General features: G+C 46.1%; 1 protein-coding gene across 4 annotated transcripts in view; it reads left to right on the top strand.

Annotated features, from left to right (window-relative positions):
• Positions 1-26727, top strand: part of LOC119174075 (uncharacterized) — a 67988-nt gene that overhangs the window by 28010 nt on the left and 13251 nt on the right. For all 4 annotated transcript variants that reach the window (XM_075896262.1, XM_037424864.2, XM_075896264.1 and 1 more), the window contains 2 exons: positions 14747-14857; positions 22033-22171. In XM_075896262.1, coding sequence (XP_075752377.1) covers positions 14747-14857; positions 22033-22171 — 250 coding nt within the window. The remainder of the gene's footprint in view (positions 1-14746; positions 14858-22032; positions 22172-26727) is intronic.

Below are 26727 nucleotides of genomic sequence, written 5' to 3'. Positions count from 1 at the left end.
CGTGGCCCTGCTTGAGTTCTCGCTTCAATGTTCAACTGCTGTTGTCATTTGTTTGCCATCTTTATGTAAGTGCAGCTTGTCACAATGTCAAAGACTTGGCTGCGGCATTTTGTCTTAATCTGCTAGGTGCACATTGTGAGTACATTAAGTGGGCTTAGTAGCTCTGGTTATTTCACCAAGAATACATGATGGTTTTGCCCTTAATGCATTACGAAATGACATCTCGGTAAGTGGCATGTTCGGCAGCCAACCGAATACGAACTGTGATGTAATTCGCACATGTTTGACGGCTGCGAAAGAGAAACAGTCTATGCCGTCTCCTGCTTCCTGAATTTCGAGGTTGAAGCAGCGCATGGCAGAGGCTGCAATGCGCTGCAGCTCAACAGAGGTTAAGGCTGTTTCATATGCCGCGAAAAAAATTGTTCCGTCTGCAACTGCCGCTAATGGCGGTTTCGTTTCACATGGACCGCGAACGGTCCGCGATTTTCGCTTTGCGATTGGAGCGGGGAGTTCTTGCCACCGCTCATTGTGACAGACACGCATGTAAAGTAATAATATGTGCATTATGATATCATAAAGTTACCGTGAACGGTAACGAAGGGCCCGCTTCTTTCGTCATTTAAGAACACATTCCAGTCTGAATTCATTTTAAATACACAGCATCGGCCATTACCAAAACAAACACGTTGACTCTATTTCGAAGGCTTGGCCGGAGCGGGTCCCGATCAAAAATCGCGCTCGCCGCTGCGATCAGATCAGAGCGAAAATTTCGAACATGTTGAGAGCTCCCCGCAGACCGCTGCGGCGGGAGTGAACTGCACCCCCCCCCCCCCCCCCACCTTTTTTTTGTTTGTTTCGCTGTGAGCGAATTCGCAGCCTGAAAATCGCTACTTTTTGTGTCATGTGAAACAGCCTTTAGGCGGAGGGGTTCGGTTTTTGCCCTGCCACAGCTTGCAGGGTTTAAGCAGGAGAGTTCGTGTCTGTTGTTTTGTCTGATATGCATTGAAAGGTGGGAGGTGTCGGCAGTCGAGGCGGTACTGACCACAAGTGTCGATTGGCAAGTAATACAAGTTGTTATTGCGTAATCCAAAACGGGCACCAGTCTGCTGGCGAGTGAGTCTCCGATTGTGATTGCAAAACGAATGCTCAGCCTAGGTTCGCTTTTTGTGCGTCGTTGTTGTACGCAATAGCGATAGGATATCGTGTTCAACTTTTTAGAGGCGAAGCGGAAGGGTCCCCCCCCCCCCCCTTCTTTTTTTTTTTTAAAGAAAAGGTGGAAGAAGCCAGAGATAGCTGTAACGTTGTGCTTGCGCTGACATTCATATCTTAAGAATTAGCAGTTGTGGGAAGGCCACTCGTAAGGGGGACTAGTTAAGCCAGCGAGTGAATTATTCGGTCTACACCGTATTTACTGAAATGCAACGCCGGCTCGCCTGTCTACCTCTTTCTTTGTATCTGTCCCGGTGAACACGCGAAACCACCGCCTCGCCCTGTCCGTCCTTCACTCTGAATTCCAAAGAAGGCTCATTGAGACGGTCGGAATGGAACGCAGTGCTTCCCTCCTTCTGGCATGACTGCGGAGCGACGCTACACAAGCGAGGCGCGAGTGCTGTCGAGTCCGGGCTACCAGCCCCGATGGCCACCTGGCCTTGTAGCTTCGCTTCATCTTCGGCATTCGCTCCGTAGATCGGCTGCCATTTGAGATTTTCTGGGACACCTCACGTTACCGTCGAATATAGAAATTCTTATTTTTCTCTCTCTGGACGCATGAAAGGTAACCCCTCGCGTTACAATCCAGTAAATATGGCAATACGTGGCCACTATTGCGTCGAAAGTAGCTGTCATTAATATTTCGCGACAATTAAAACATTCTCAGGAACCGAACGCATTTATTTTGCGGCAGCGTGTACCGCGAACACAGTTTCGTCGGTGTCTTGCGCCGGTTTTGTGCCTCGGAAGCTGCAAATGCCCGGAACACCGTGAGCACGTTGACATGGGAGCAACGCGCTTTTTAATCGGGGCCCGTGGCGCGGCGTTCATCAGTGAGCACAGAACAACGCACGGCAATGGCGGTGGCGTTATGTGCGTGCATTAAGTTCCCCCCTCGGTGCGCAATCGATGGCGAGTGACGTCATGCCAAGCAAACAAGACCGACTGCGCCCGAGGAAGAGAGGTGCACGGGGCGATTCAAGAGGGGGGGGGGGGTGGGGGGGTCATTTGCATCTTTTCTCATTGGACACGCACTCGTAGCGTGGTTGTTGAATTCGCGCCCGGTACACTGCGTGTGCGGGGCATATCGGCGCGTAGATACACGGAGCCGCCGCCACCTGCACCCGATCTAGTGGCGTCACACGAGTGCTGGCATGTGCGCGGGGCAGATTTTCCTCGTGCGGCGGCGGGCGGGGTGGTTTCCACGAAGATAAGCGCGCAAAGCCGAAGTAGCGGTAGTAGAGTAGGGGTGGAGGGCGGAGGAGGGCAGCAGCAGCGGCGGTCGATGCCGAGGGAGGTGAGAATGGCCGTCTGCTGCGCCTGCCCTCCCGGGGAGAAAGAAACATGGCCGACCGCCGTTTCTCTCGCAGGCCTCTCTGCTCTCACCCCGCGCGTCAAGCGAGCTTCGTTTTTCTTTCTCGTTGGGTTGCGTCGCGTCTTTTCCTTTTTTCTTGCGCGTTCTTTTGTGTAGCTAGCTGTCGAGCTCTTCGCAGGTTTTGGATGGAAGCAGCGTAACGAGCGCGGTATGTGAAGTATCAAAAAAAAAAAAAAAACCTCGCCCACAGACGATGCATTTCGTCAAGTGAAGGAGACACGGGAGGGCAAGGCAGCTCCCATGAATGACAACATACGTGGTGCTGGAAAAGCATCGGGTAACTTCAGTTTTTTTTTTTTTTTCTATCTGGCATCTAGGGACTGCTTTTTTAGTACCGGCATTGCAGCATTTAATAGAGAGGCATGATCAGCTTATAGGTCGAATTGAAAGCTAATGAATAAACAAAGGAGAGGACATTTTTGTGGGCTATTTTTTCTCGTTAGACACATTATTACTGAAGATAATGTAATTTTCGTATCGAAACGTAACATGGTTAGACAAGTCCATTGTAATATTGGTTCAGGTTTAGAAGAGTTAAAGGAGGAATCTGAAGTGAAAGTCTTCCGAAAATACAGTCATTTCTAGATTACCTCATGCATATGCACATGCGATAAGTTTATAAGAGCGCTTTTAGCTCCATGCACCTTATCTGCAATCTAAGGTAGGGGGCTCCTTATCCTACAGTTCAGTGGATTAAATGCTAACGCTCTCTTTTAGGGGAATTTCATGGGACCCTATATGTAAGATGATACTCCTATCGTTTCAAGACTATGAAGGGAAGAAGTAAATTTAGGGGCTCGTTAAGACACACTTAATGAGAGCTAAGAGGCAGTGATGCCAAGTGTAGGTGATGTTGAGGATGTAGATGCGGTCACTGACCAAGTCAATGTGAAAAAACGTTAACGTTTCGGGGCCCATACGGGTTCTTTGTTCGCACTAAGCAGGCAAGAGCCATATGTCATCATTTTTTTTTTTTTTTTAGTGCTGAAATGTGCTGTAATGAACGGTGTAGCTGGCAGGTAGATTTTTATCTGTTCCATTGATAGTGTTCTTTGTTGTGTGGATAAAAGCAGATTCCAGAAGCAGTCTTCTGGTCGAATTCTTTTTCTTGTTATAATAGTGGCCTTGTCCCAATCGCTAAAATGACCATGATTATTGGCGTGCTCGGCCAAGGTGTTCATCGCTGTATTGTTGTTGCTCACGTCTCTTTGTTGTTTCATTAATCTCCTGGTGAAGTTGTCAGTTTTGCTGATGTTATTGCAGCTGCAATTTGCGCATGGCACCTTATAGACAACACTGGTCTATCGCTTGCTGTCCAAGCAATCCTTCATGTTCACAATCTGATTCCTAAGCTTGTTAGATGGCATGTGCGCAATGCAAAGGTCATGTCTTGTAAAGATACAGCTTAGTGCTTTGCTGACCCCAGGAATAAATGGGAGACTGGCGCGCCTTCGAAATGACATGCTCTGGGATGGCTTATAAAGGGGCTCTGAAAAACTTTTTCAAGTAACCATGGAATGAATTCACTGGAAAAGCTTATTGCCTTACGAATTCTATGCCGCAAAAACTTTAAGAATCCGTTTATAACGGCTGGCCTAGGCATCAAGAAAAGGAAGGCTGCTGTCACACTGATATACTGCAGTAAACTGTATGGCAGGTTTGAATTAAGAATAAGCAGGAGCTGTGGGGCATCGTTCTTGTTGACAATGCAGAATCAGTCGTTCACGTAGCAAATAAATATCTTGGGCTTGGGAGCAAAGTCGGCAAACGCCATCTGTGGCTTTTACTGTTGTACTCTTCAAATGTGTGATGAGCACCTTTTATTATATTATTACTCGCTAGCTGAAATTGGGTGCGCAAGAGCATTTAACTGACCGTCATTGAGGGGAGGACACAAAATCGGTCAATGTCGTTATCGAAATTCCAACTGCTTGTATGCAAGGGTCGTTACAGATGTCACTTCTTGCTTCTAAGGTTAGCTGAATGCCAGTGGGTGAGTGCCCTTCTCCTCCACTTGTGATGCATATTTTTGAGTGGATGGCATCCTTCTTTTACGTTTGTGTTTGGGATTAACACTGTGTGAACCGATCAGTAGGGGCATGCGACAAAGGTCGCGTCAACACTGTCATAACGTCCAAGAGCTTCCGCGGTCATTCCACGCTACCATTTGCACTGCAAAGGGGCACATATTGCACTCGAGAATATGTCGCCTCACAGCGTTCTATTTCTCCTTTCTGAGTACTTGTCCTCTGCCTTGTGCATGCTGTGCTGTTAGCAATACAGTCGAACCCCTTCATAAGAGACTGATATAAGAAGCAAATGTATATAAGAGACACCAGTGTGCCTACGGTAAAATACGGGTTGACAAGAAAATGCATGTGAGGTTCCCTGCTTATAAGAAAGATCTCTTATAAGGGACAGGAATCGCTGCCCGAAGCATGCCTCTTATAAAAAGGTTTAACTGTATTAAGGTGGGACACGGGTATATATAAGAGAAAGGAATCGGTGCCCGAAGCATGCCTCTTATACATACAGTTAAATACGCCTCTTAATGTTAATACAATGCCTCTTAATACAGTTAAACCGCAACGGTTTAACTGTATTAAGGTGGGACACGGGTCTTGGCGACAAAAGAAAAAAACGCCAAAAAGTCGATTTTTCAGTTTGGTGATTTTCGTTATCGTCATATCATCCTGCTCCTAACAGCAAAAAATGAACTCGAAATGACGCGTAGTTGAGCCAAAAAATGTTGTGTTTATTCATCCTAGCACATGGTTTCGCTCACGAAATCGCCGAAAACAGCCCCCTTTTGCATTGCTCGGATTGCGCCAACCACTCATTGGATCGCGGCCATTTTAGTCTCCTTTGAAAGAGCTCTGTTGAGCTTGCTTTCCCGCCAGGAACGAACCTTCAGTGCTGCAGCCAGTCTGCGCTACCGGGCAGAAACAAGCGACGAAACCGTGCGGTATCATTGGTCCATAGCAGTAACATGAGTCAACAACGGCTTGTGATTGTAGCGCGGGGACTGACAACACTGGGGATCACGCGCGCACGGCCGCAAACACGCGGGTGGGCACAGCCATTTCGAAAGATTTGTAATATTGCGATCGAGGTCGAGATGCCGAACCGTGCTCGAAAGTTCCGCACACTTCACAAATTCGGCAAGCGACGGAAAAACGGGCTGTGCAGCCCAAGGAGTCATCGCAGCCAGTGCAGACTACGTCTGCAGATCTCGGCAGAATAGCGCAACGGATTTCGCAACGTAGCGGCGTTGCAACACAAGCAATCGTGACGGCGACCACGGTGCCGTCGAAATCAGCTGATTGCGGTGATACTTCAACAAGGCACCAGGAAACAACGCCGCCGCTTGTGATTAAGGCAGGAAAGAATGCTGCTGCAGCAGATCTCGCAGCCGGAGAAAGCATGACTGCGACCGCTGCCTGCAGTACTTCAAGTATGCGCGATCGAGCTGCGAGGAGAGACGCGACATTTTTTACATCGGCTGACCGAGAACTCATCGCGCCCAGCAAAAAGCAGCAGAACTTTCCTCGGTCTAGGCAACCGATCGCAAAATGAGTGCTCTCCCGAGTCAGCGTGGCACCGAAAGTTCGTCAGCCCTAACGTATACCATGGTTGACCTCGACATGGGGAACAGTTTACTAAACGAACATTCTGCTTGCCGAGTGTGCTGTGGTCAGTTGACCATCGAATGCGACGCGCGTGAGTACAGTGTGGCTGTTAAGGTGAAGCTTCACTGCAGCATCTGCGGAGAAGTTAGTTCGAAATGGAGCTCGCGACGGGTTGGTGGCAGCAGTAACTGCAACCCGTTCGAAATCAACGTTTGCATGGCGTGTGCGGCTCAGAGCACTGGGAATGGTCAGGCGGCTCTGAACGACATCTTTGCCGCTATCGGTGTTTCACATCAGGGCCTTCACACAAAAATGTACCAAGAGTACTTGAAAATGAAGTTTCAGCCAGCAGCAACAAGAGCTTGTGCCGAACATTTGACTAAGTGTGCCACACTGGTAAAGTGCCTCTACAAGGACCTCAATTTCGGCAACCCCTGAAATATTGTCGTCTCTTTGGATGGAAGCTGGCACGCAAGAGGTCATACTTCTCACATTGGAATAGCCACTGTGATAGAAGTTTTTTCGGGTTATGTGCTAGACTATCTTGTGCTTTCTAATTTTTGCCTTAGCTGTGAATGTGGTTCAAAACCCGAGAGCCCAGAATACTCTGAATGGAAAGCCACACGTTCATGCCAGAAAAATACCTCGTGCAAGGCTGGCCAGATGGAAGTAGAAGCAGCAATGATTTTTTTTTTCTTTTTCAGCACTCACTTTCGCTTGATGGCCTCAGGTACACCACCGTGCTTTGTGATGGTGACAGCCGGTCGTACAGTGCTGTCGAAGAAGCCAAGATGTACGGCTTTATAAATGTTGAAAAAGAAGACTGCTCGAACCATGTGCAGAAGCACAAAGGGGACGGCAGCGAGCGCATCAGTGGCAAGGGTCGCCTCACGGGTGACCTCATCACAAAATTGACGAGTTATTACGGCTGGGCTTTGAAATCCCATTCTGGGAATGGGGATTAGATAGATGCACAAGGCTGTGTGGGCTACGTATCATCATGTCACACCCAATGACAAGAAATCAAACTACAGCTTTTGTCCACACGGCCCAATAATGCAGCCATGGCAAGGAATGAGCCCATCCCAAAAAGCAAGTGCAATTTGTCAGAGGCTGTGAGCAATGCGCTGCATCCTGTTTAATAATGCTTGTCCAACAAGCAGCTCCTGCAGAGATGCACCAGAGGGAAGACGCAAAATGCGAATGAGGCCTTGCATTCGGTCATTTGGAGCCTCTCACCGAAGGACAAAAACGTGTCATTGTTTGCCGTTGAGACTGCCATGGCAGATGCTGTTATGCATTTCAACTTAGGGAACAAGGAATCTAGTTCGCTTATTTTGCCTGAACTGCAGCTAGATCAAACATGCACAGGTAACCAGCGGGCGGTTAAGAAAGACTATCGCCGTGCCGTCGACTCGGAGAGGAAACGTGCATCTTCAGCAGCGTTCCAGGCAGCCGCAAAGAAGCACAAGGAAAAACCTACTTTAGACTATTCCGCAGGGGCTTTCTGAGTGATTGTGAATACAAGTGCTGTGGTTTTCATGCACTAAATTTTCATTTTCACAACTTTTTCAGTTTTTGCATTTTTCTCAAATACAGATTTTTGCATGTTTTGAATGTTGGGATGAGGACTGTGTCGCTAATACTGATTCGATTTTCTTGATATTTTTTGTTTGTTTGAATGCTAGGGTATTGAAGTGTGCAAGAAAACCTTGATAAAATGTTTAAGTATATTGTAAAGTTTTGAAATTTTCCAGAAATCACCAGTGGAAAATTCAGAGCTAAGAGACTGCAACAAAAACTTCATAACTACGGGTAAAATTTAGATACTAGCATGAAATTGCATATTTGCACTATTTCAATATTCAGTAATATACAGGTTCACTTACAGCTCTTTTGATGCATCACTTTTTATGCAAGTCACATCCCAAATTCATAAAGTAAGAATAGTAACTTTTCTTTGGATTGATGTAAAGAATATGTAATTACATATTTTCAATAAGTGTACAAAGCTGAATATTCCCTGAAAAAATCATGCCTCAAGGCCTAACACTAGTATATTTCACTATCGGGTCCCGTGTCCCCCCTTTAGAGACCTGTCCCACTTTGGCGTGCGTGGCAGAATGTTTACCATAATCGAAAGTTACTTGTCAAACCAGACATTTCGTGTCCGAGTGGGCAGTGTTCTTTCTCAAACATTTGTCAAACCGGACATTTCGTGTCCGTGTGGGCAGCGTTCTTTCTCAAACATTTGTCCAAGAAACAGGCTTGCCGCAAGGTGGTGTACTTAGTTGCACACTTTTTAATATCAAAATGAATTCTTTGCGCTTGTTCATTCTTCGCAATATGTTTTATTGTACATATGTCAACGACATCCAGCTTAGTTTTAATAAAAGTCTTGTAATCTGGCCATGTGTGAGCAGCAGGTTCAGCTTGATTTGAATAAAGTCTCCAATTTTGCAGAAGAAAATTGGTTCCGACTGAATTCACAGAAAAGCATGTGTGTCTTGTTCTTCATGAAGAAAGAGGCATTCATTCCGAACTTGATATTAAACTGAATGGGCAACGTCTTTCCGTTAATACCGAACACAAATTCTTAGGCCTAATCTTGGACACCAATCTAACCTTCATACCACACATCAAGTATTTAAAAAAACAAGTGTGTAAAAGCCATGAACGTTCTAAAAGGGTTGTCACGCACTATGTGGGGAAGTGACAAAAAGTGTCTAATTAATTTTTATAAAAGCCTCATACGTACCCACCTAGACTATAGCACAATAGCATATCAGTCTGGGACACCTACTGCCCTTAAAATGCTTGACCCTGTTCATCACCTAGGCATCCGCCTCTCTACGGGTGCTTTTTGCACTAGCCCCGGGGAAAGCCTGTACATGGAATGGAACGAATGGTCGCTCCACCTACAGAGATGTTACATGTCTTTTAAATATTATCTTGAAGTGTACGCAGACAAGGAACACCCTTCACATTCGACACATAATGACATCTCAAGTTCTGCTGTGTTTGAAAAACGGCCTTCTATGGGACAGCCCTACTCACTTCGTGTTAGAAGCATGGCGAAAAAAACTGGTGTGCCACTTGAACACCGTTTTATGGCTCCCGCAGTATGCCTGCCACCGTGGCAGATTGCGACGTGTCTTTCTTAGAGGTTACGAAGCATGCACCAATTGCACATATTCATACTTCCTAGAACTGCAACATAAGTACACATGTCCTGAGTTCTTTACGGATGCTTCAAAGTCCAACACTTCTGTCTCGTACGGAGCCGTCGGCCCAACTTTTTGGAAGCCGGCGTCCTGCACTCTGATACAAGCATTTTCACCGGCCAAGCTTATGCGGTACTTGCGGCCGTTGAACACATTAAAAAAAAAAAAACCATAGAAGGCAATAATATATACAAATTTCTTAAATGTAGTAAAAGCTCTGAAGACTCTTAAAAAGCACAAAGGCTCTGTCCTTGTCTCGCTTTGTTTGCTCCTATGCCTAGTCTACTCATCCAAGCAGCATGTTGTAGTCTGTTGGGTGCCAGGACACCGTGAAATACGAGGCAACATTCTGGTGGACCTGCTAGCTGGATCCGCCAACTAAACCGCTACCAATACATTGATACCGATTCCTGCACTCGACTTGAAACCTCGTCTAAAACGAAAGGTCAGGGGTTATTCAGAGCACATGGGACACACACACAGGTAATAATGTACACATCATCAGTCGCAACTTGGTCATTGGCTGCCAGCATGAAAATCAAGCCGCACAGAAGTAATACTTACAAGGTTAAGAACAGGATATACATACACTACACAGTAATTTCTTTTGTCTGGTGGCGATCCACCTTTGTGTGACAGATGTGGAGAAGCACTCACCGAACTTCTCATTCTGATCCAGTGTAAAGAATTAGACACGCTAAGAAGACAACACTTTCCAATACCCTACCGACAACAGATACCACTTCATCCTGCAATGTTCGTTGGTAAGGAACTACTTTTCACACATAAATCATTGTTAGCTTTTTTGAGAGAAGTTTGTTCTTTTCATATCATATACCAGGGCATTCCATAGCACGACCTCTCCAGAGAGGTCTCCGCTGCAGTGGCTACACTCAACAAAGCACGTGCCTCACGGCCCTTGAACGCAAGGGTGTGTACGATCGAGGCATTGGTGCTTATTCCATACATGTCCATCATGGTTTTTATTATCACAAACTTTCGTCATCTATTAACACCATACACTTTTCAGGGCAAGGTCATGATTTTATCACTTCCATGTTTTTACCTGCCTTAGGGCGAGGAATTTGAAGGCCTTTATACAGCCGCTAATCACAATCATTGTCCACATCTCTTGTCCCATGAACTGGCGCTCTTTGGCCCTTGCGTCACAAAGCACCAAGCATCATCATCATCCCTTCAAGTTAGTGTCTTTCATAAGGTCCAGTCAAATAAGGGGGGAGTTGTTGCTACCCTTGTCAAGCCGTCAACACAAGCGATTTTTTTAGCAGATGTCACTGATCTCAAGTTTTTGTGTATCAAAATAAATTGTTGGGATCAATGCTTTGTGCTTTACGTGTGTTACAGACCACCAGACACCGCTCCTGAATATATACTAAAATTGCAAGAGCATATGACGCATTTCCAGAGTAAAGATGTGTTTGTTATCGGGGATTTCAAAGTACCAAATGTTGATTGGTAACTCGTTCAGCAAGCCGCAAATCGAACAAAATTGCCTACATAATATTTGACATTTTGCTTACTCACGACCTAGTCTAAGTGGTTAGGCAGCCTATTGGAGAACAAGGTTCGTCTAGTGCAATGTTGGACCTGGCGTTGTTCCTAAGTTGCAATTTTTATGAACATAGGTAATTGAAAGTTGAATTGAAAGTTGTCTCTCTGATCATCATCTTGTAAGTGTTACTATTCCTTTATCTAACTCAGCTGGTCACAAGCTCACAACCACTTGAACCTTCAATGATTATGCAAGATCTGATGATGCGCCTCTTGTGCAGTATATCGAAAGTTGTCACAATTGATTTATTGTAAGTGAGGGCAATGTTGTCAGGCTATGGAACCAATTTACTAAAATGTGCCATCACTGCATATGATCATTTGTACCAACCAAATCTAAAAAGATTGCTAAAAGCATCCCATGGATTATGTGTAAAATTATTCACCTAAAAAGGCAAATAAAATGGCTGAAAGAGCAATCCCTAATTATCTATTGTTCATGAACCTCAAGAGACCCACAACTGGTCAAAACAAGTGATTAGATTCCGATGGAACGAAAAAGAGCGTGAATTATGGTGACAGGTGACAGCATACATTTCGTGGTGTGGGTTAGATTTATATTTTTAAATCGCGTTTAAAAGTAACCAAAACCGGCATGTCACGCCCCTAGCGTGAGAGCCGTGAACACAAATATGAAGTCCTAATAACTTTGCTGTTAATATTTAAAGCGCACCAAACTATGGGCTTAAATTTCAAATATGTACGTTATTGTTCATTTTCGTTTGTTTCTATGTGGCTTAAAAGGTTAAGGAAGTAGAGCATGAAAAGTGGCGCTGCTTTCGTGGCCTCTACAGGGAAACGGGTGCAGTTGCGCGTGCGCACTGCTGTGCGGCATTTCCAGAGCAGCTCGATTCCCGCTGCGTCGGGCGCTTTGGAAGAAGCACGCGAGCTTCTGAATGCGATCGCTGCGGCACCCGAAATGGTGTCAACTTACTGCTCTGTGGAGAATTGCTACCACTTCATGCATCGCGGCCGCTGTCGTCCGTCGAAGCATGTTGCTCTGGCTTCTTGATAGGGGTCCTAATTTTGCACTTGCATGTGAGTGTAAATTCTTTCCCCGTTCAGGGGTCCTAATTTTGTGCTTGCATGCGAGCATAAATTCTTTCCTCGAACGCGCTCAAGTTGTAAAGTGATGACATTTACAAAGCCGTCCATCTACAACTACACGTGAACTACTATGCATGAATTGTCAATCATTTGTAAACGTGGTGTTTTGTTTGCGAAGACTTGGCTTGGCTCGACTTGGCTACTTGGCTAATGTAAAAAAAATACTACCGTATACGGCCAAAAGTACTTGCATAAGAAGTCCCTGGAAAGTGCTGTGACTCTTGTAAAATAATTTAACAGGCCAGAAAGCAGTGTTCGCGGGACTGCAAGCTTGACAAACTCAACATTACGGGTTTGTACTTAAGGCTTCACTTTTCATCACTGATGCCATTACACTCGCAGATAAACGCTATCACGATCTATACACTGTCTGCAGCTTGCTTCCTTAAGACTGCAGAATCACCGCAATTCGAAAAATTCTGATTATAAGTGTTCCAAGGTGTTTTCCGCGTTACCTATTTGCGATTACAAGCTCTGACCGGTAAGCTTTTCGTTGCACTCAAGAAAACGGGTACTATAAATATTGATTGTGGGTTGCTATAAAATAAATTTCGCAAGTGCTTTGCACGATTCAAAGGATTTTTACTTTAAGACAACACTGTCAAACTTTTTCAAAACTGATCCTACGAAGTTCTGGAACTTCCTGAGTGATAGTAAGAAGCGGGTATCACATAGATTAGTCGATGGAAATAGTTACAGATCTGAAGCTCATTGCGGAACATTTTAACAAATTTTTTCATAATGTGTTTGCTGAGGTGAGTCTTCATACGTGTCAGTAAATAGTATTTCAGTTTATTGAAGTGGACTTTGTCATATTGTGCACTTCTCGAAATGATTTTGAAGTTCAATACTAAATCATCTTGTAGTCCAGACAATATCCCTAATGTTTTTCCTCGCCGTTATGCCAAAAGTATTGCTAATTTTGTCATTGTGCTCTTTCATGTTGGCCGTTAAATGCAAAACTACCCAGTGATTGGAAGAGGGCTCGTGTTGTTCCCATCTTTAAATAAGGCAACTTGTAGAAAAATACTGTCCCATCTCATTAGCATCGCCAATGTGTAAAATGCTCGAACTTGTAAAATCCAAGCGCATTGTGGATTTTCTCAAGCAAAACTCTGTACTGACTGATTTTCACCATGGCTTTAAAAAAAGGTTATTCAACGGTAATGGTGAGTCTCAGTGGTTCATTCATCTGCAGTAACTCCAGATATAAGTGGTCGAATTGGCATCATATTCCTTGACTCTAGCAGGGAAGTAGATAAAGATGTTCATCACAAATTAATTACGAAACTCAGAAACATCAATCTACCGGACATGTTCATGTCCTGGATTCAAAACTATTTATCAGAACGTTCACAGTTTCATTAGATTGGAACAATTAGAGTTCTCTTCCTGTAACATCAGGCGTGCTGCAGTGTGTAGTATTCTGGGGGCCGCTGTTATTTTTAATTTATGTTAACAACATTGTAAACATACCACTACCAGGAACTCAAATTACTTCTTCTGATGATGAACAGAAACTGAACTCAAGTCTTAATAAGATACCAATCTGATGTTAGGACAAGGGTATGGCATTGTAATGCACAAAAAACTGTTTATCTTTGCATGACTCGTTTAAAAACACCCCTTCATTTTACTTATAACCTCGGCTCATCATCTACAACAGGTAAACAAGTACAAATATTCAGGCATGACAATAACTAATTACCTGTCTTGGAAATTCCACATAGACAATGTATGTTCTTCTGCCTTTCGTAACCTGTGTTTTCCAAAGCACAAACTCCTTCTAACATAAAACTACTTAGTTACTTTACGTTTATAAGACCAAACCTAGAATACTTTACTGTTGTATGGGACCCCGTTATTGAATCTAACATTAAGAAAACTCGAAGCGGTACAAAGAAAGGCTGTTGGGTTCGCTCACGGACTCGCCGATCGAACTAATGGCTCCTATCAATATTGAAATACTTTCATCGCGGCGAAAAAACAACCACCTTAACTTTATCTTCTCGTTAATCACTAGTTAGCCCTTGACCCGAGTGCATATGTATCTCCTCTGTCCACTAAGCATACACAACGTGATCACGCTCATTCATTAACCCCATATTTTGCCCAAAACAAACGCCTTTAAATGTTCCTTTTTTCCGTGCACTGTGCCTGATTGGAAATTTCTAACTGATCTCAGCCAACTTTCTGTTGTTTAGAGCTAACATATGAACTGTTAATTTGTTTTCTGTTTCCATTTCATGTAATATTTTGCCATGTTAACTTTTATGTGTTCTGTTAGTACGGGTTCTCAATTCCATTTCTCTTGATATATTCCTATGTTATCACATGTGTTTTCGTTCATAACCTGCCTCTTGTACAGACCAGTTCTTGGTCCGTGGCATTTAAGTATATCGTTAAAAAGTTTCACTACTCAGTTCAGAAGTAAGCTGCTTATTAATTAAACAAATTTTATACATACAGAAAAACTTTCTGGTGACCAGCCAGTCCTCTCCATTGAATAACACATTTGAGTTGCATTGTCATCCCAAAGGCCACCGTACAGACATGTCTTTTTTTGTATTCATCGCTTTGCTGCTGCACACAAAGGGTGACATGGTAGTATGCATTTATTCTTTTTGCAGATTGGGGATTTCGGCAAGGAATGTGCCGGAAAGTGGAACACGATGTCAGACGAAGACAAGCAACCTTTCCTCAGCGCTGCCGCGAGAGACCGTGAGCGATACAAGCGCGAGGTGAGTGGCTGAAGTGGCTGAAAATTGTGAAGGTGAAATTATGGGTGAGGTAGATTTATGGGAAGACATACACAACATCTACGAAATAACAAGAGCAAATATACCGTATAAAGTGGAATATAGGTCGACCCCCTTGCCTTGAGCAGCAAAAAAAGAAGTACATGGAATTGTTCACTGATGCACTCTATTAAATCCTCCGAAGCCTTTCGCTAGCCGCCTCCCAAAACATGTCCTCGGTGCCGTCAGGAGCGTTGCTGATGCAGCACATCTTAAATGCGCACACCACCATTTCTTCAGCCAGAGACCTCCATTCCTCAGAGACCCAAGCACAAACTGTAGCGAGAGGTGACCTGCGCATCCGGCCTGTTGGGGCTCACGGGTTGTTGCCAGCCATCCATTCAGTGTACAGCGCATGCACGCGGTCTTCGAAAGGTTTGTTAAAGACGACGCCAGCGGTTGCATTGTTGATGTCATCACTTCCGGAATGACAACAAGATCAATCTTCTTGTCGCGAAGTATCTCCTTTACTGATGCCGTCAAGTGCCCGCGAAATGCATCCAACATGAACATGTTCCGGCGCTGCAGGAGGGTTCCGGGCCACCGGTTCTACACTGTGCGGATCCACTCGCGCATTAGAGCCTCGTCCGTGTAACCTTCTCTTTCGGCAGCGTCTTCCACTTACAAAATCATGAACGGGGGCAAATTTCTGCTGTCAACCATGCAGGAAAGCATAACGGTGAAGCCCGGATGCTCGCTTTCGGCCTACAAAAGATTCACCTCTATTGCCCCGCGTTCACAGACTGTTGTGGACGACGGCATGTCGAACCACACCGGTTTTTTTGTCGGTGTTCCCGAGCTGGCCTAAAATGTAGCCATGCTGCTGCCGGAAGCTATTCACGTAAAGTTGAAACTCTGTCAACTTCTCCTCGTACTTCTCAGGCAGCTTCTGGCAGATTGACTTGCGCTGTCGAAAGGCAAACTGTTTGCGTCGCATGAAGCGGCAGACCCAGTAAATGGATTCCTAAATTCTTCACTCAACTCGTATTGCTCAATGTTGCCTGAAAGTGATGCACATCCCACTCAAAGCATTCACGCTTGACTATGTCCGGCTTCACGGGCGAGCTCAACAGCTTTCGTGCGAATGAGCTCCGCACTTGCTGGCAGGGAGCTGTCACGGTACTCGCAGATAAAATCCGCCACTTAGTCCTCGAGTTCTGGGTGCACAGCTCAGTAACTGCAAAACGTCTTCCAGGCTTTACATACCAACAGTTAGGATTTCTGGTTGCGCCAGTACCAGTACCTGACGCTTTTCTCAAACACTCCAAACTGCCTCTGCGCCGCCATGTTGCCATTCGATTCCGGGAATTCAATAACTTTTCTTTTAAGCACGGCGGTAAACTGGCGCCATGTCTTGGTATTGTGGGAATTGAGGCTAGCCCGCTGCCTTTGCGCGGGCATTGCCGCCTTTTCTGCCGTTCTCATGTCCCGGCATGTCTGCCCTCCTTTGCTGTCTGCCGCGCTGGGAGAGTGGAGTGACGTTTCACTCCCTCACCCGGTAGCGGATGTTGACTATGGCGCCGCGCGCGGAGTCTCACGAAAGGTTTTCGTGCGCTGTGTCGGGAGCGGACAGATACTCTCTGGGACTGCAAACGGTGAGCCACGCAATCTTTTCCGTCCGTCGACTCCCGTCGCTCGAGGCTCGTCGGACTTCGCTGACGGCGCGCCCGAGGCGAGCGCTCACCTTTTGTTGCCCCACTGCGTACTCACGGCCTAAGGGCGGTACGGTGTCCTAGTGCGTGGCCTAGCTTTTTGTCTCCCCCCTAACCCGCTTGCCTTCTCTGGGAATCCAGTCAGTTCCGCTTTGACTAGGCCACGCAATAGGACACCGTACCGCCCTTCGGGCGCGAGGCGCCGTCAGCGAAGTCCGACGAGCCCGGAGCGACGGGAGTCGAGGGACTGAAAAGATTGCGTGGCTCACCGTTTGCAGTCCCGGAGAGTATCTGTCCGCTCCCGACACAGCGCGCGAAAACCTCTTGAGAGACTCCGCGCGTGGCGCCACAGTCAACATCCGCTACCGGGTGAGGGAGTGAAACGTCACTCCTCTCTCCCAGCGCGGCAGACAGCAAAGGAAGGCAGACATGTCGAGACATGAGAACGGCAGAAAAGGCACCAAAGCCCGCGCAAAGGCAGTGGGCTAGCCTCAATTCCCACATCCCCCTCTCCTAAATTTGCCCTTTGCCAGTCTGCAAAGGGCAGCCGGACGTCACCCATGCAGTTAAAATGACAGTGCTATGAGCGACAGCTAACCTCAGTCCAGCCCTGTTACTGCTGCTAATGAAAAATGATCACAAAGGAGAACCAAAAACAAATAACAAAATAAACACATGACTCTATAAAAACAATTGCGAAAGGGAGCACAGGGGAGTGGGACGTGTGTTCGTGGTGCTGAAGCAGGATAGCGTCCACCGCGCGGAGGGGGCGGAAGAGGGTGATAGTATGCATTGCTGGCCGCAGAGCAAAGTCACCGCCTGATAGGCACTCTAATGGTTGGTTCACACCGGTGACCAGCAGCGGTTGCACGACCACTTGCGACTGGTCGCAAACAGTTGCGAACGGTCGCTAAGCGACTGCTTTGACTGGTCGCTTCTCGAGCAATTTTTCAGTCGCGGGACTGCAGTCGCAAACCTGCTGGAACCAATCAACGATGCCCAGAAGTGACGCCAGCATTTCATGATATGCAGGCTCCTTTTTTTTTTTTTTTTTTTTCATTGCACTGGCCTTTTGCCGCCAGATACAAACGAGAGCGTTCCTCTGGGTCTGTGGCGCCATGGCCACCTTGGAGTACTTGGCTTAGAGATGGTGGGGCGCAGCAGCTCGAGCAAAGTGTCGAATTTATGCGGCGGCATTCGCAAAAAGCTGAACATCGTCAAAATAAAGAGAAAATGGATTGTGCACTATCCTTTCCCCGTATTCATTTTTTTTTTTTTTTTTTCGTGCTTGACTTGTCACCGCATTCAATGCAGCGCGTTTGGGACACGCTTTTGCCGCATTGTAGGCTGTGCAAGTCATGGTAAATTCAAAGAATGTTTCTGAATACGTACCACTCTCAGAAGTACTCCTCGTCGTCTCCGCGCAGCTTGGGAGGTAAACAGCTTGCTTGCATGGCCGGCCAACTCTCGCAAGCGAAGGGATGGTCACACCCACCACCGGCTTTTTTTTTCTTTGGAGGCTTCTGTGCTGCCAGCACGGACGCCATGGCATAGCGCATCAGCGCCATGACAATCTCTAGTTCTTCGCTTCAATCGAACTCCTTGGCGCTGCTGGATGTTCCCAGCAGTGCTAAGGAGTTCGATTGAAGCGAAGAACTAGAGATTGTCATGGCTCATAAACAATAAATACGGTGTGCTCGGTTCGCTCCGCTCACTCAGCTGGTGGGGATCAGCTGATCGGAAACCGGTCTCTAGAGTTCTTGCTGATGATGAGATCTGGACATGACTCTCCATGTTCGCGACTTCCGGTTGCTCGCACGCAGCCTTGCCGGTGTGAACGTCACTCGCTATTTGGTTGCCAGTTCAAATGGTCGCGAGTTGCCAGTGTGCACCGATCTTAAGGGGGGACGCGGCTTTGGGATCGCGAAAAACGGCATAAAAATTGATTTTTTGAAACTCAAGTTTCCAGTTTCTGGAACCCTTTTTCTATCTGGTTCCAAAATATCTATACTGAAAACCGCGCAGAAGTGCTTCGGAAAATTCGTTTCACCCACTTAGGTAGCAAAAGTTTTTCTGGAAATGACGAGAAAACGGCGACTTTCAACAAATTATAGCTTCGCCATGCTTGGGCCGGAAGCCGGCTTTTTGGGCTCATCGGAAAGAGCATTTCTCCGTGTTTAACTTTCCCCCTCAGCGGGCTCCTCCCTTTAACAACAAGCGAGCAAAAAGCAAATGTTTGAAGGTCGTTTTGAGGCCCTTGATTGGCCGTGGCCGCCATGTTGCCTCAGCTCGCCTTGCCATTGGCCCGATGCTTGCTCCGGGAGATCGTCGTCTGCTGCTTGTGCGTCGCGAGGACATGGCTCTCGAAAATCTCCACTTCGTGACTTGTTCACGGCTTGATAATCACTTAAGATATAACTACGCTTTAGTTACGAGCAGTAAGCGGATGCGCGATCAGGTTACTACGAGCGCCGCGCGTCATCGGAGTCGTCTTTAGCCCTAACTCCGCCGACAGCGAGACTGCGGGCAGTAGCGACGCGCTAGCGCGTTCATGGCGACGTGCTTCTTCGCAAGTAACGAAGCTGTAAGCGGCGGCACGATCTGATTCCTAGGAGTGGCCGCACCGGATGCACGATCTGATTACTACGAGCGGGCACGCGGCGGTCTACGAGTGCGGCGCGTCATCGGAGTCGGCTTTAGGCCTAACTCCGCTCACAGCGAGACTGCGAACAGGAAGGACGCGCAAGCGCACTCTTGGCGACGTGCTTCTTCGCAAGGAATGTACCACATCACTTGCTAGCTCCTCTGAATCACGTACGGGCATTTTACGCTAGGCAGCGGACAACACAGTCAAGCTCGTCAACCCCCCCCCCCCTTCACTGCCAAGGATCGCTTGGAACAGCGGCTATCAGTTTCGCGCGTCGTCATTCGAAAATGCGATGCCAAGTGCAGTGCGTGCCGATTTTTTGTCTTCGTAGTTACACATTTCGCGTATCGTCATCGAACGCCGCCGGCAAGTGCATTGCGCGCCGGCTGCACTGTCCACGCGGCCGCGCACCCCACGGCCATATGGAGTGCTGTCAATAAGCTTTTGTGATGCGATTCAGACGTGCTTGGAGCTGTGCTTGATATCGCCACGAACGTCTATGGATGTTCCGAGGTTAATGATTTGCTGTAGATTAGAGTTTCCGCGACCGGCTGTATGATGATGTGTTTCACAGCTAGAGCGGCGAAAGAGCGTGTGTGAATCGGGGGCACGAATTTTTATATGCCCGTTTCGTGTCAATAATTATACTGCTAGAAATTCCCGTGCCACCAGTCTTCTGCCCATAACTTTGTTATTTAGAAAGCAGGCATAGGCCGTCATGGTGTGATCCATTTTTCTGATGCAATAAACCTCTCTCCAAATAAAGAAAATTTCAGTGAATATTTGTAATCAAGTACTTAATTATGCTAATTACAACTTCAGCACAAAAAGTATGTGTAATAATTTCAGTCTATGGTTTTATTCAATTACAATCTTTTCTGTCATACCTATCACACCACTCCTTCATACAAAGAACTTGGTTTGAAATCCATACTTGTTCTTTGTAAATCATGAAAAGGGATAAATCATGAAAATAAGTCAAATATCACAAGACAAACCTGAGATCACAATTTTTAGGTGTTTTAGAGACGTAAAGAAAAGTTGAAACTTTGAACGCAGCTTTCTCAATACTGTTTTTTTTTTTTTTTTTGACATTATGCTCAGCCCCTCCACATGGTTCAATAAAGAAATAATTTGTTTCTCGTAAAGTATTTGTGGTATCGCTTCCAACACAGGATTAATGAATCAATACGGAGTGCAGCCAATTTAGAGAATAATCGACAATGAGGGACAGTATCGAATGCCTTGGTGAAATCAAGGAAGAGGCAAACGGTTTGTTAGTTAGTGTTCATATCAAAGTGAAGGTCAGTCGTGAATTCGAATAACTGGGTGTCACATGAGTAGCCTTTTCTAAAGCCATGCTGATGGGAGAAAAAGAAGTTGTTTGATTCAAGGTGATCATAGATATGAGAAGCCACGATATGTTCAAGTGGGTGTCACATGAGTAGCCTTTTCTAAAGCCATGCCGATGGAAGAAAAAGAAGTTGTTTGATTCAAGGTGATCGTAGATATGAGAAGCCACGATATGTTCAAGTAGTTTGCAAGAGATGCATGTAAGTGAAATGGGTCGATAATTACAGGGCGAGTGCTTGTCACCAAACTTGAATACGGGAATCACCTTACCAATCTTCCAATCCTTGGGCAGCTCACCTGATGATAGCGACTGGAGTCAGAGGAAATGCCTGGAGATATCTGTGGTGTTCTTCAGTATTTTAGAGTTAATGTTATCAATACCTGATGAAGTAGAAACCTTAAGATTCGTGATGAGTTAGGCTATACCTTCGGCAGTGACAATGATTGGGGCCATTAAAGCGAAAGGGCGATCTGGAATGAATGGCACATTGGAACAATCTTCCTGTGTAAAAACGGAAACCAAATACTCATTGAAAGCGATAGCGGAAGCTTCATCAGAAAGCAGCGTTAGTTCATTATCGTGTATTGTAATGTGATTGGGAGACTTGTTGTAGGGTGAAATTATTTGCCAGAACTTTTGGGGGTTATTTTTGAGAAGAGACGGCAAGTCCTGCAAATAATATTTCTTATTAGCTGTGCTTAAGCCTTTACAATAGTCTTGTAAACAGACCTTGTATTTATCCCAGTAGGACACAGAGCCAATGCGTTTTGCGGTATCATAGAAACGTTTTCTTTTATTTCGTAATGTTCGAAGAAGTTTAGTAAACCAAGGGTTAGTTTTATCGTTGGATGCAGAGATCAGCGGCACAAGATGGTCAACTAACTCTAATATTTTTTCTTTGAAAAGAATCCAGTTTTAGTTCACGGTTCGTGAAACAAACGACGGCAAAAAAAAGTTCCTGATAGAAAGCTACATTGTGCAAAAGGAATTGTAGCTCTGGTTGTTCTAGGTAGACATTTACTAAATAAGCTAACAAAGAAAGAGGCCAAAATTTATGTACTGAAGAATTGAGCTAGGAAGATTCATTGGAACAAGACTTCGGCGACGCATTTTCATGTTCTGAAAAATGCATCAAAACGTTGAAGATTTTGTTTACTGCATGGCATTGCTGCATGGATTCGCATCGTCAAGTTTTGTTGAAAGTGGAACGACAAAAAAAATTTGTTGTGGCTACAATATTTATGCAATGACTGCTACGGGCTGCTGAAAACAACCAAGAATTTTTCGTTAAAGTGGGGTTCGACTGTACCACTTCGTGTGATTTTTGCTGTTGACTAAGCCTACTATAAGCAATATTCACTGCACAAATATCTCAAGAGTGTCTTTTGTATCAGATGCATTCAGTACAGGCTAGCAGTAAAGAGTGTCCTGCAGTCAAGTTGCATGTTATGATGAATATCTACAGATGGCGGTGTACAAGCCAGCACGAGATGCAAACAAGCCTAAGCGCCCTGGTACAGCCTTCATGCTCTTCATGGGCGACTTCCGGAAAGAGATGGCCGGCAAGGAGCCTGAGGGCGGTGTGGCTGCACTTGCCAAACTGGGTGAGTGTTGTAGAGTGATACCTAACCCTGATTTTCATGCCTACGTTTGAGAGGGTGCATGTTGGCTTTGTTGTTACTGAAGTTAGTAAATGCTCATTAATTTGTAAAGTAAATAATTTGGGCTGTCTGGTACTGTTCAGCATATGAATTATGTAATGCCATCAAACTCCTTCCTTAATGCTCTCTACACACGTCAACTGGAGATCACTGCGCGACAACTTCGTTCTGGATTTGAAAGTACCGAATTACTCGAATCTAACGCGCACCTTTTTTCCGGTTAAGCGAGTTCATAAGTCGCATGCGCGTTAGAATCGAGTACGAACAAAAAAATTACGGTCAATCTATTGCCATCGGCAAATCCAAAATGGCCGCCCCCTACATGCGTCGGCATGGGGCGTCTGCCATTTCTGCCTATGTGTTTCCCATGTGCGGCACTTCGTACGTGTGCTGAGGAGTTCGTCATCTAGTAGTGCATTAGCATCGACGACGTGGAAGGGCCAACTCCTAAACCTCGAGTGCACCACGATGCCGCTTTTAAAAGAAAAGTCATCGCGTGTGCAGAAACGGACGAAAATCGGGCCGCATCGCGGTCGTTCGGAGTTCCCGAAACGTGCGTGCGGGACCGGCGGAAACAAATGCAGAAGATTGTTGACAGCAAAGCTTCACGCAAAGGCTTCTGTGGACCACAGCAGGGTCGGTTTCCGCAAATAAAGAGCTGCTCGGCGAGTATGTGCTTGAGCAGCGAGCGGCACAGCGGCCCGTGACGACAGAACTGCTCCAAGTGCGGGCTATGCAATCAGTCTTAGAAGAAGGTCTAATGCGGAGCCAGTTTAAAGCGAGCAGGTGCTGGCTAACTATATGAAGAGGAAAAGATTTTCCCTCCGAAGGGGAACATGCATATGCGAAAAGTTTTGCGGTGGAGTACGATGAAAAGCTTCAGAGTTTTCAGGCGTTCGTCCTAAACTTGCGGCGCAACAACGGCTACCTGCTTGGGCAAATCTGGAATGCCGATCAGACGCCTCTTTACTTCGACATGCCTGGCACCACAACCGTCAAGAAGAAGGGGGCGAAGCAAGTTCGCGTGCTGACATCGGGCCACAGTAAAACAAGAGTGACGGCAATGCTATGTTGCACGTCAGATAGGCACAAGATTCCCCCCTACCTCGGTTTTAAATGTAAGGCGCTCCCGAAAGGAGTCGTTTTCCCGAGTAGTGTGATCGTGCAGGCCAACGAGAAAAATGGGTGCCCGTTGCAATCGATGTCTTACTTTTTTTTTTTTTTTTTTTTTTTTGCGGTGGAAATCTGGTGCACGTTATAATCGAGGGCGCGGTAGAATCGAGTAAATACGGTAATGTTCAAAGCATGTGTCGTGAGGGGATATTACGTGGTGGTCGCCATTTTATTGCGATCGCAATTATAGGAACACTTTCGGCTGGAGCCACCGAAGTCAGCGGCATTCACTCGTATATGTATACGTATCTGTATACAGTCGCACTCCTTTATAAGAGACAAATGAGTATAAGAGACACCAGTGTATCTACAGTAAAATACATCTTGACAATAAAATGCATGCATGGTACCTTGCTTATTAGAGACATCTCATATAGAAGACAAAAATTGCTGCCCAGAGCATGACTCTTGTGAAGAGGTTCACTGTACATAAAAACATGAGAAAGGAAAAAACTCTGGCGCGCGGAATTGAATGTCCGACCTCTGAATTGTGAGTGCAAGGCGGTAGCCTCTTAGACACGGAGAACCTCCTTCAACATTTAAACTACAAGATATTTATATCTATCACTTACCGCTGCCGATGGCCATCTTGGGGGAACTGTCCTATTTTCAACACTATCAGCCAGATGGCGCTGTGAGCGGGCATCGCCAGATCGTCATTACACGGCGGCGCGTGCTTTCATCTCCCACGCATACAGTCGTCGACTGATTTTGTTGGATATATTTCGAACTTCATAAATGCACTGTCAGGGTTCCCATAGGGCTAATGCGTTTTTTTTTTTTTTCGACTAATTTTTCGGACGAATTCGCCCCCTAAAGTTGGACATTTAGGACTAAATCGCTTGTTTTGAGCCGCTACGAACCTGTGTGGACGCCGCCATGTTGAATTTTCTGCCGGCTTCACTAAGCTTAGTGGCTTAATTTTAAAATGGCTTTCCTGCCTCCAAGATTGGAAAGCAATCGTCAGATTTGAAGTTTCGGAGACCGTGTCTGCTTTAAAAAAACTCAGCACGGGACCGTTTTTTGGTCTTCTGGCAGCCGTGGTGGTCAGCACTGTCGTCATCGTACCATACAGGGAGGAGGCGGAGCTGCGCAGTAGTGGAGTGAATGTGCCTGCCATAATGACATTAGGGAGTTTTAGAATAGCGCACCACGAGCCCTTGTGGTGCGGTTGCTGCCACTGCGCATGAGTCGCCATTCGCGACCTGCCCGCAGAAAATCCGAAATAGCGTGCGGCGACCACGGCCCGCGAAGTGTTGTGTGTAGCTCCCGTGCATTTGAGTTTGCGGTCGGGGCGAATTTCCTTAAACCTTCTTCTAGGGGGAGCAAATGCTATTCTAGAACGCATAATGCCTCCGCTATACCCGCATTGCCCGCAGCGTCTGATAATGTTATTATTAAACTCTCTATTTAAAGACTTCGCTCGTGCGGACGATGACAATTTCGTGTGCGGAGCCCCCAGACGAAGAAATTCTTCTCCAGGTTGTGCCAAAGCCGGAGAGCGGTTTGGATGATGACGACGATCGCCCGCAGCTGTCGGCAGCGGAGATCGCCATCGCGGTGACGCTTTTGTTTAGCATTTACGGTGACTATGTCACCTTGGTGCAAATATGGGCAAACCAAATTGCTTCCAAGCGTAGTATGAGGCAAGGCAGAATCATGGACTATTTTATGGGAAGACCCGGGTCGAAAAGTCGCGGTTTTCCGGAAAATTCTTGCTTTTTTTTTTCCCCCGGTTGTATTGGCATCCTTGGACTATAACCTTTTGCTTCTGAAAATATCAAGTTGAAATTCGCACGAGGAATGATCTAAAAATGCTTCTAAGTAGGGAGCGGTCACGTGAGAAATGCGCGAACGTCGCCAAAATAGGCATAGTTCGCGTTGTCCTGTCGCGAAAACGATGTGTTGGCCACCATTTGCAATCCTGCACGCATGCTGCGAAGACCTTTCCCTTCACAATCGACGAGTAGCCAGTCTTGTATCTTCACCAAGAATGAAACAAAAACAAGAAAAACAACGCATATGTTACGCGTTTTGAATATCACGGCAAGCAGCACGAGGCCGCCATTGGTCAGCGGTGCGCTCTTCCCCCTTTTACCCTTCCGGCAAAGAGAGCGAAGTCTTGGACGTCGCGATCGCATTGTTCGGTGTTTCTTTGCAGTTTGCATCATGGCAAGCCTTGAAAGCGCAGTCTAGATAACCAAAGTTTAGAACTCGCCCCAAGTATCGAGGGGAACGGCGTCGGACGCTTCCCAAAGCGACAGCGAACGCAGATGTCACTGCCGATCAACGTCCCGACTTCGGATAGGCCTAACTGGCAACGAACCCTGCAAGGACAGTGGCTGTGAAATAGCCGCTGCCGGGGGATTCGTCAGTCCATCCCAAATGAACAGAGGATTCTTCGAGAGTGAACGTAGACTAGTAGGTGCTGCTACTGCCAACACACTGCTTTGCGAAATCGATGCGCTGACTGCCTTGTAGCGGGTGCGCAACGCCCAACCTGCCGCGAATAGGAACTCGGCGTCCGAGGTAGCTGGAAAGCGCAAAGAACTCTCGGCATTCCACGAACTGTGCTGTGAAAATAACGATTGCCCGGAGTCTACACTTTCATTCACGCACGCGTCGAGACGTACTACTTCGGCCAGGGACCAAGGGACAAACGCTCGTTTTGACAGCAGTAGCTCGCATGATAGCTTTGCTGTAAACGTTGAAGGCAGTTCTGGCAGCACGTGCTATAGGCACAGGCCATGACCAACTTTCGCAATTCTGTGTGATTCTCGGTCTTCCGAGCATTCAGTGCTAGATGCTTTTCATTGTGCCCCAATTTGATGCAAAGAAAATAGTTTCTTATTAAAGGCCAACTTTCTATACTTTCAAACTTGTTTTTCTCATTTTCATTTCTTTTGCCAATTTCCCAATTTCCGGTCAGCTTTTCACACACTTACACTAATTGTATAATAACACTTGGCACACATATTCTTCAACACGTGCTGAATGCAAATATCTACTTGAAATTGCAATGCCTACCAGTATTAGTCGTAAAAATATTAGGTTATTGTTTCAAGGGAGATTGCAAATAATTAGTCATTCAATACGATTTTTTTTCCCTTGGTTCTAATATTTCTGTGACATATCTGGATAGATATTTGCACTTTACAATCTACCAAGGGTCTAATAAGATCAGAGACAATGCTTTTACTGAAAGTTAAGTACATGAAACAGTACCTGCAAAACATGTAACTTTTTGCTATTGTGCATGGCGTAACTCGATAACTATAGCAGCTACACAAAAAATGATTGCATATTTGAAATCTACATGAAAAGCT

Source organism: Rhipicephalus microplus, chromosome 5, assembly GCF_043290135.1.
Source record: "Rhipicephalus microplus isolate Deutch F79 chromosome 5, USDA_Rmic, whole genome shotgun sequence".
Classification (NCBI taxonomy): Eukaryota; Metazoa; Arthropoda; class Arachnida; order Ixodida; family Ixodidae; genus Rhipicephalus; species Rhipicephalus microplus.
Note: the sequence above shows the minus strand (reverse complement) of the source record. Positions and strands in the feature narration are given on the sequence as shown.